Source organism: Camelus dromedarius, chromosome 27, assembly GCF_036321535.1.
Source record: "Camelus dromedarius isolate mCamDro1 chromosome 27, mCamDro1.pat, whole genome shotgun sequence".
In the NCBI taxonomy this organism is placed as follows: domain Eukaryota; kingdom Metazoa; phylum Chordata; class Mammalia; order Artiodactyla; family Camelidae; genus Camelus; species Camelus dromedarius.
Genome location: NC_087462.1, coordinates 8012501 through 8021687, shown reverse-complemented (window position 1 = coordinate 8021687; position 9187 = coordinate 8012501). Strand labels below are relative to the sequence as shown.

Genomic DNA, 9187 nt, shown 5'->3' with positions numbered 1-9187 from the left:
CTGGAGGGCGGCCGAGCACCGCCCGCCCGCCCCGCCTGCCCCCTCTCCCCTCCCCCCGGCTCTCCCCTCCCCCTCCCCCGCCCGCCGCTTTCCCCCGCCCCCGCCCCGGCGCCAACTCCGCGGCGCCTCCTTAAAAAGCGCGCGGGAGTTGTAAGGGGGGGCCGGAGCGAGCCGGAGTGAGCGAGAGCGCAGGGTAAAGGGGGCGGGCGGGGGGCCCGGGCTCCACCTTAAAAGCGGACGCGTGGGGGTGGGAGGGAGGAAGGCGGGCGGCGGGGAGGAGGGAGGGAGGGAAGGAAGGGGGGCCGGAGTGTCCCGGGCGCAGGGCGCGCGTGCGGCGGCGGCGGCGGCGGCGGGGAGGGGCCGGCCGCGCCGCGCTCCCCTCCTCCCTCCTCGCATCCCCGGCCCCGCGCGCGCCCAGCAGAAGCGGGTCTGTGTGTGCGTGCGTGCGAGTGAGTGAGTGTGTGCATATTTTTTTCTCTCTTTTCTTTCTCTCTCACTGTTTTTTCTCTCTCGCTCTCTCTCTCGTTCTTCTTTTTTTTTTTTTTTTTTTGCAAAGAAACAGCAGCGCCGCCGCCGCTCCGCTGAGGCGCTGCGCCCCCCGGGGGGGGGAGGCGGAGGAGGCGGGCAGCGGCGGAGGGAGGGGAGCCGGGGAGGGGGGCGCCGCGCTGGGAGGGAGGCAGCGCGCACGGTGCAGCCGGGCCGGGCGGGAGGCATGGCTGGGCCCCCGGCCCTACCCCCGCCGGAGACGGCGGCGGCCGCCACCACGGCGGCCGCTACCTCGTCGTCCAGCGCTTCCCCGCACTATCAAGAGTGGATCTTGGACACCATCGACTCGCTGCGCTCGCGCAAGGCGCGGCCGGACCTGGAGCGCATCTGCCGGATGGTGCGGCGGCGGCACGGCCCGGAGCCGGAGCGCACGCGCGCCGAGCTCGAGAAACTGATCCAGCAGCGCGCCGTGCTCCGGGTCAGCTACAAGGGGAGCATCTCGTACCGCAACGCGGCGCGCGTCCAGCCGCCCCGGCGCGGAGCCACCCCGCCGGCCCCGCCGCGCGCCCCCCGCGGGGGCCCCGCCGCCACCGCCGCCGCGCCGCCGCCCACGCCCGCCCCGCCGCCACCGCCCGCGCCCGTCGCCGCCGCCGCCCCGGCCCGGGCGCCCCGCGCGGCCGCCGCTGCCGCCGCCACAGCGCCCCCCTCGCCCGGCCCCGCGCAGCCGGGCCCCCGCGCGCAGCGGGCCGCGCCCCTGGCCGCGCCGCCGCCCGCGCCCGCTGCTCCTCCGGCAGTGGCGCCCCCGGCCGGCCCGCGCCGCGCCCCCCCGCCCTCCGTCGCCGCCCGGGAGCCGCCGCTGCCGCCGCCGCCACAGCCGCCGGCGCCGCCACAGCAGCAGCAGCCGCCGCCGCCGCCGCAGCCACAGCAGCCGCCGGAGGGGGGCGCGGCGCGGGCCGGCGGCCCGGCGCGGCCCGTGAGCCTGCGGGAAGTCGTGCGCTACCTCGGGGGCAGCGGCGGGGCCGGCGGCCGTCTGACCCGAGGCCGCGTGCAGGGGCTGCTAGAGGAGGAGGCGGCAGCGCGGGGCCGCCTGGAGCGCACCCGACTCGGTGCGCTTGCACTGCCCCGCGGGGACAGGCCCGGGCGGGCGCCGCCGGCCGCGAGCGCCCGCGCGTCGCGGAGCAAGGTGAGCGCGCCGCGGAGGGGGGCGCCGCGCGGTGGGCAGGTGCGGGCGAAGTTGGTGGCGGGGCGGGAGTCCTGGGAGGAATCTGGCGGCGGGTGGACCGGGTTTTGCGCTGCTTCTCTGCGAGCTCGGAGCGTGGTGACCTTGGCAAGTGACTTAATCTTCCCCAGCCTCAGTTTCCTCGGCTGTAAAGCACGACTTAATAACAGTAGCGACCCCTTGGGGCTGTTGAGTGAGTTTAGTGAGATTTGGCCACTGAGGGCTTTATTAACACAGCCTGGCACCGAGTGAATGTGTAAAAGTTAGTACGTGTTGGTAATAAAGGTGGCGGTTAGGCACACCACTCGGTCCTGGATCCCAGGGATTGGGGCCCAGGGCCAGAACAGCTCCTAACTTTGGGTGCCTCTCTCCCTTACACCAGAGAGGTGGAGAAGAGCGAGTGCTTGAGAAGGAAGAGGAGGAGGAAGATGATGAAGATGAAGACGATGAAGATGAAGTATCTGAGGGCTCCGAGGTGCCCGAGGGTGACCGTCCTGCAGGTGCCCAGCACCACCAGCTTAATGGAGAGCGGGGCCCTCAGAATTCCAAGGAGAGGGTCAAGGAGTGGACGCCTTGTGGCCCCCACCAGGGCCAGGAGGAAGGGCGAGGGCCAGCGCCAGGCAGTGGCTCCCGCCAGGTATTTTCCATGGCTGCCATGAATAAGGAAGGGGGATCAGGTAAGGACCCCTCTGTGTGGGGGAGGGCGCCTGGTGTGAAGGAACCAAGCCCTAAGACAAAACCACAGGCTTATGCGTTTTATTTCCCAGCCTCTGCTGCCACTGGGCCAGACTCCCCATCCCCTGTGCCTTTGCCCCCAGGAAAACCAGCCCTACCTGGGGCAGATGGGACCCCCTTTGGCTGTCCGTAAGTTGGGGTGTTTGAGACATGGGGGTGCTACCCTGGTACGTGTAACAGAACCAGAGGAGCAGCACTGTTCACTGGTTCTTTCTGTTCCGACACAGTTCTGGGCGCAAGGAAAAGCCAGCTGATCCTGTGGAGTGGACGGTGACCGACGTGGTAGAGTACTTCACCGAGGCAGGCTTCCCTGAGCAGGCAACAGCTTTCCAAGAGCAGGTGAGTCCCCAGCCCTCAGCTTAGCCCCTCCGTTCCAGGGCCTCAGCGAGGGTATGCTCTGATCCTGCTTCTCTCTCTCTCTCTTTCTGTCCCACCTAGGAAATTGATGGCAAGTCTTTGCTGCTCATGCAGCGCACAGATGTGCTGACCGGCCTGTCCATCCGCCTTGGCCCAGCGCTGAAAATCTACGAGCACCACATCAAGGTGCTGCAGCAAGGCCACTTTGAGGATGATGACCCTGATGGCTTTCTAGGCTGAGCCCCCAGCCTCACCCCTGCCCCGACCCATTCCAGTCCCTATCTCACCCAAGATCCCCAGAATCCAGGAGCTGGACAGGGACACCCTCAGCCTTCCTAACAGATTCCAATGAGGGGGCATTCCTCCCTACTCATCTCTTCCCTGTGTCTCCCCTACACACACACCTCTGGCCTCCAGCACATCCTGTACTCCATGACAGAGGAGTGTGGGGTGGGACAAGGCCTGCTCATTTCACCCCAGGCGGCCAACCCTCTCCCCAATCTAGGACATTTTTTGGGAAAAAAAAGATTGGGGGTCTTCCCACCTCCCCTGATCCTCTTCAGTTCAGCCAGATGTTTCCTATATAAATGTTTTGTTCTGCCTGTTCATTTTGGTGGGTGGCCTTTCCTCTCTCCCCCACCACCCAGGCCCCTCCCCAGTCTGTCCCTGGCCTCCAGCCCCTGGGAGCAGTTGGGATGGGGTCCCTGGGTCTTCCCTACCCCTACTCTTTCTTTCTGTTTGTTTTCGCTCCAGCTGGCTGTATTGCTTTTTAATATTGCACCGAAGGTTTTTTAAATAAAATTTTAAAAAAAGAGAAGGAAAAATGCTACAGAGTCATTTTATGAATGCAGTCCGGGAAAGGTGATGAACAGCCACACCAGCCTCCTGGGAGTCTAGGCTTAGGACAGGATTGTTTGAGACAGGGAGACAGTGAATGAGGGCTGTGTCAAAGCCAGCTGTGAGTGTAACTGTAACTAATCCAGGAGGACATCTCCTCATTCCCAGGACAGTGCCTGGGCACACACAGTAGGTGCTCAAATATTTGCTAAGTGACTAGCAGTTAACTAGGCTTTACAAGCATTCTCTGGGTTCTCACCATAGCCCCATGAGGCATAGCTCATTAAAAACCCACTTTACAGACGTGGCAACTGGCTCAGCACAGTAAAGATGCTTGCTCAGGGTCACACAGGGTGGAGTTTGACACCTGTCTGAGTTCTTTACCCAGAGTCTTTAATTAATGTATTTCGCTTCATAACTATATATCTGACAACCATTGCCTGCTGTAAAGAACCCAGCCTACAACTATTGGGGGCAGGGATCTGTTCTGGGTCCATAGAAGGGTCTCCAGGCCTCACGGTCCTTTCCATAAAAGGAACAGAAGGGATTGTGGCATCAGATGAGATAAGGGGTGGGAAAATCTTTCCACGTGAAGATTTGTAGTATTGTTAGTAGTAGTAGTAGCTACTACATCACAAGTAGTAGCTACTACATCACATGCTAAGTTCTAATGCAATTTCTCAACTCCAATAGAGTTCTATTTTTTAAAATACAGATTCCGGGGCTTGGGAGTCAAGAGGCTCAGCGAGTGGGGCGGGGCCGTCCTCGCTTTCTATACGTGCGCCCCCCGGGGTTTGGACGCCCGGTAAAGAGACCTCCTCCTCCCTAGGAAACCAACCTCGGAGAGTTAAAGGCACTGACCCCTGGGCCGCACCCCCAGAACACGCCGCCAGCGGCGTCCCAGATCGCTTCCCTTGCACGCGTACCCCACTGCCAGGTTCCGGGAGCGCGCTTGTGCGCGGGGTCCTGCGGGTGCGCAGCTCGGGCCGGAGCGGCTGCGCCCCTCCTGCGTGTTGAAATTCAAATGAGGCGAACTCCCTCCACGCGGCGCGGGCAGAGAGGTCGAGACCAGGGTGAGTTGAAGAGGGACGCGCTCCCAAGCCAGGCAAGTCCGAGGTACCCTGGGCGGGGTCGAACCCGCGGCCAATGTGAGACGCGGAGGCTTAAAGAGCTCCGGTCCCCGCCTCCTGCCGCAGGATGGCTACCGAGCAGTGGTTCGTGGGGCCGCTCCCCGCCGGCTCTGGGGAAACGCCGCTCCTGGACGACTCGCAACCTGGGGCACAGCCTTGCGGAGACCCCTTGCGGTCGCCCCCCTCTGGCCAACCTGGGGACCCACCCGAGGCGGAGCCCGAGGACGTCGACGGGCAGCTGCCCGAGGCCTCCACCTCTTCGCCTTCCCTTGAGCCTCTGGCCCCAGGCCCCGGGCCCGCCCCTCGCCTATCCTTGGACACCATGTTCAGCCCCATCACCGAACAGCTCCGCTACCTGCTCAAGAAGGCAGATGATTTCCAGAGCTACTTGCTCTACAGGTGATGCTGGACAGGGTCCTAGGTTCTACCCATGGATAAGGAGACAGAGGAGGGGGTTACAAGATAGGCGATATACACTAGGTTTGCAAACTCAAGAACATTAAGACAAAACAAAATAAAAACATTACGAACCGGAAGCTAGCTGATTAGGAACCCAATTTCAAAGAGTTATGAGGACTGTAGAAATTCGGGGTTAGAAAAAAAAGAAATTTGGGGTTAGGGAGTGTCTGCTATTATATGGACCCTGGGGATTGCCGAATCACTAGACTAGAACTTTTCTCCCACTTTCTAACCCTTGGCTTAGGTTTTGAACCTTGGGCAGGCTACATAAAACCTATCTGAGCCATATTTGGCCTGCTGACTACCAGTTTGAGACCCCCAAAGGATAATATGATTTACAGACCATGGTAAAGCGGACTGTGATTCTCACATTTCAATGTTCATTGGAATCACCTGGGAGGCTGCTTAAACCTTAGATTTCTGGGCTTCACCAACTGAATCAAAGTCAGTCGCGGGACTCAGGTGCCTGCATTTTAACAAGTCTTTCAAATGTTTTTGATGCTGGTGGTCCTGGAAGATGCTCTGAGAAAGGTCTGACACTGAGGGATTTCGCAATGGGGGTCAGGGCCAGGGATACAGTGGGGGATGAGTAGAAAAGGAGAAATTGGTGGGGGGGCGGGTGAGGGACCTCAGGCAAAGGCCCCCTTCTCCCTTCAGCAGGGACCGAGTGCAGAAGGAACAGCTCGCCAAAGCCATGCCCACCTTCTTGCAGATGTGTGAGCCCTACTTCCTGTACCTGGAGGCAGCTGCTCGGAGTGTTCCCCCCATCTATGGAGCTCTACAGGAGCTGATCCGAAAGGCGGTGTGTGGAACAGGTTTCCTACACCCCGTACCCCTTCATCCCTCAGGCCTGCATAATGGGGAGGATGCTCCTGGCAGGCCAGCTAATCTCATTGTGCCCCATCTTCCATGCAGCTGTTGGAGATTTCCCAACAGCTGACCCTGCGCCTGGAACAGCTGGTCCTCATGTATGCCTCATTTGGGTTTGTGGACCTGGAGGAGACTGACCCCCTAAGGTAAAATGGTAGGAGACTGGGATTGGGGTTGGGGGTGGAGTCCGGGGCACAGCCTCATTCTCCACACTCCCATCTCCTGCCAGCATCTCCTGTTTCTTCTGTGGGAGGTTCTCCATCAGTCCTTCCCACGAGGTGTCCATCTTCAGATACTGTGCCCCTGCTGCCTACACCGCCGGCCGTTTCCCCCGATACCTATATAAGAAGATGCGCTGGAACCTGGAAACCATCCCAGAGCCCAGCAGCCGGGAACAAGATTCCCATGTGGATTAGTGAGTCCCCTTACCAGAATCAGAGTCCTCCCCCTGTCTATGCAGAATGCCAGTATGGCCCTCTGAACCATCACCACAAAAGTGTAGAAAGCCAAGCAGGAAATCAAGGACCTTTGAAAGGTCATTTTCATCTTAAAAAAAATATGCCCCCATCAAAATAAAAGTCTTCATCTTAAAAGGAGGCTGGCAGAGAGAAAAGCCCTCAGTATTAAGTCATATTCCTACCTGAGAACCTGAAGGCAACCTCTGATAAGTTTCCACCTTACCTCCAGAATTAAAGCCCTCACAGCAGAAACTAAGAAACTGTTCACTTTTAATTGCTGCCCCTTTCCTTTCCAGCTACTTCCTGTGCTATCGAGATACATGGGAAGACACAGGCAAGAGTCCAGCCAATTCATGCCCCCAGATTCAGAAGCTGTGGTCCATCGGCCGATGGGTACCCCTAGGACCAGCTGAGGATGACCTTTATTCATGGTACGAGCTAGGGCAATGGCAAAGTGGGTGTGAGGTCTGGAGGGAGGGACAGAACACAACCAAAGACTAACTATCTTCCCCAACACTGTTTCCCTTGGTAATAATGATAGCATTTTATTGGGCCATGAAAAGTGCTTTTATGCAAACTCGTGTAACAACCCACTGAGGTCTATACTACTAGCCCCATTTTACAAAGAACAGGTGCTCAGAGAAGTTAAGTTACCTGCTCAAGGACACACAGCTAGCTGAGTAATTGGCCAGATCAGGGCTAGAGTTGCTCAGCCTCCCAGAGCCATTACCCTCTAGGTTTCTCATCAACAAGGAAACCACTTTCCCCCAGGGTTTTTCCCACCCCCAACTGAAACAAAGGCTCTTTCAGCCACAGCCTCTCGCTCAAGGGGAGGGGCTCCCGAGTAGCAGGGGGCCCTCACGTCCAGGCCTCTCTGTCCCCGGTCCCCAGGATTTTGTGCCCGCAGCCTCCTGGGGACTACCAGCAGCTGCTGACCATCGGCTTCGAGGAGCCGTCGCACATGCTGGCCACCGACCTGCTGGTGCAGATCCTCATGGGCCAAGCAGGAACGGCTCGGCCCGCAAGCGCGGCGGGGCCAGCGGCGTGGGCAGCGCAGGGGTCTTGAACCTGGAGAGGGGGTCCTGGGAGCTGGAGCTTGACAGTTCCAAAGTCCAGGAGAGGGGGTAGGGGAGGGGCTCACTCGTTCTCCTAGTGCAGCTTCGCTTCGCCTTCCAAGGGGCCAGGCCGAACTGACCCGTCCGTACCGGGTCCGGCCCGGCCGCTGCCCTGCGTGTGGACACACCAGTTTCGTGTTAAATAAAAGAAAGAGGTCACAGGCTCAGCGTCCGCTCGGAGCGCCGCGCCCCTCCCCTTGGGGCGAGGAGGCCACGCCCGCTCGCATGACCTTCTGGGAAGTGTAGTCTGGAAACAAAATCATAGTCCACCGACTGGCGGACGGGAGCTCAGAGCATGCGCGGAGGGCGCATGAAGCTAAAAGGGAAGTAGAGGCTCCTGTCAACAACCGGAACCCAGAAAACCGCAAGTTTCGGGTAGCGGGGAAATTCAACACCCACTGTGGGAAGGGACACAGAACCACGCCCACTCATGTTTTGACCCGGAAATTATTTCCCTGTACCAAAAAACTACATTTCCCGACGTGCCCCAGGAAAGGGCCAGCAATCAGTTTCCTAAGAGCTGCGGTTAGATCTTTCTCTTCCAGCTTTGGGGTCATGGGCTGGTGTACCCCCTGGGGTGTCCAGGGCTTCGGCAGGGTGGGAGAGCCGTAAGGCACTTCAAGTTGGGGTCGCTAAGGAGAGGAGACTTGTACTGAGAGGTGAAATTCACCTGTCTAGACCTACTGTGACCAAGTGGCAGAGCCTGGACCTGAACTGGGTTCTTCTGATAGGAACTGGTCACTTGCGAGGGGAGGGGTGTCCTTGTTGGTTTGGCTGTCACTCAGCTGCGAGTTACCCCTCTTTAAACTGAGGGACACCTTTGATTCCCGCTAGCATTTTCAGAGTCGGAGTGACTTGGAGCCTGCTTTCATGACTTTGAGCACAGCACTCGCTTCCTAACAGTCCCTAGCACATAGTATTATCGTAAGTATTATTATCCCAGATTATAAATGACAAAAATGGAAGTGAGACGTGAACTGAATCAGGGTTGGACCAAAACCCTTGTTCTTTTGGGTTGAGGGGGGCCTTCTGGTGACAATTTTTGGCTGCATCAAGGATTTTTTAGTCAACAACCCAAGTCTGAATGAGTCCAAAGGGATTCTGAATTTCCCTAATACTAATTTGAGGGCCTGTGAGTTCACCACCACCGTTTAGCCCAGTCCAATAGAAATTTAAAGTGAGCCACAAATGTGAGTCACATTTGTAATTTCAAATTTTCTAGTAGTGACATTTAAAAAATAAAGAGGTCAGACTAATTTTAGTGAGATTTTTATTTAACCCAATATATCATTTCAACATATAATCATTGTAAGAAGTTGAGATACCCCTCTTTTTTCGTACTTAGTTTTAAAAAATCTTGTGTATTTTACACTTAGAGCACATCTTAGTACGAACGTACTAGCCAGATGCAGCTTTAATCTGTCTCCCTTAAGATAAATCCACAGGCCACTTAAAACTAGATTTCCTGTGGGTGGTAGGAGTACTGGGAGAGGAAGGAAACAGGCTTGATTTCCTGGGTCC

The 9187-nt window shown here is 58.1% G+C and overlaps 2 protein-coding genes across 2 annotated transcripts; both read left to right on the top strand.

The window, feature by feature from the left end:
• Positions 1–118: 118 nt before the first annotated feature.
• Positions 119–3615, top strand: SAMD1 (sterile alpha motif domain containing 1). Its single transcript, XM_064479909.1, has 6 exons — positions 119–193; positions 557–1669; positions 2088–2382; positions 2473–2569; positions 2668–2779; positions 2879–3615. The coding sequence occupies exons 2-6, from the start codon at positions 713–715 to the stop codon at positions 3035–3037; spliced, it is 1620 nt and encodes a 539-aa protein (XP_064335979.1). The 5' UTR covers positions 119–193; positions 557–712; the 3' UTR covers positions 3038–3615.
• A 1216-nt stretch (positions 3616–4831) lies between these two features.
• C27H19orf67 (chromosome 27 C19orf67 homolog) lies at positions 4832–7639 on the top strand. Its single transcript, XM_010993838.3, has 6 exons — positions 4832–5163; positions 5881–6025; positions 6139–6239; positions 6323–6508; positions 6848–6982; positions 7443–7639. The coding sequence occupies exons 1-6, from the start codon at positions 4832–4834 to the stop codon at positions 7615–7617; spliced, it is 1074 nt and encodes a 357-aa protein (XP_010992140.1). The 3' UTR covers positions 7618–7639.
• Positions 7640–9187: the final 1548 nt, after the last annotated feature.

Excerpts from the sequence above, each read along its gene's own strand:
- C27H19orf67 (XM_010993838.3), top strand. The coding sequence starts at position 4,832 with ATGGCTACCGAGCAGTGGTTCGTGGGGCCGCTCCCCGCCGGCTCTGGG. Across the intron at positions 5,164-5,880 it reads CAGAGCTACTTGCTCTACAG|CAGGGACCGAGTGCAGAAGG; the intron begins GTGATGCTGGAC and ends TTCTCCCTTCAG. Across the intron at positions 6,026-6,138 it reads AGGAGCTGATCCGAAAGGCG|CTGTTGGAGATTTCCCAACA; the intron begins GTGTGTGGAACA and ends TCTTCCATGCAG.
- SAMD1 (XM_064479909.1), top strand. The coding sequence starts at position 713 with ATGGCTGGGCCCCCGGCCCTACCCCCGCCGGAGACGGCGGCGGCCGCC. Across the intron at positions 2,570-2,667 it reads GGGACCCCCTTTGGCTGTCC|TTCTGGGCGCAAGGAAAAGC; the intron begins GTAAGTTGGGGT and ends GTTCCGACACAG. Across the intron at positions 2,780-2,878 it reads CAACAGCTTTCCAAGAGCAG|GAAATTGATGGCAAGTCTTT; the intron begins GTGAGTCCCCAG and ends TGTCCCACCTAG.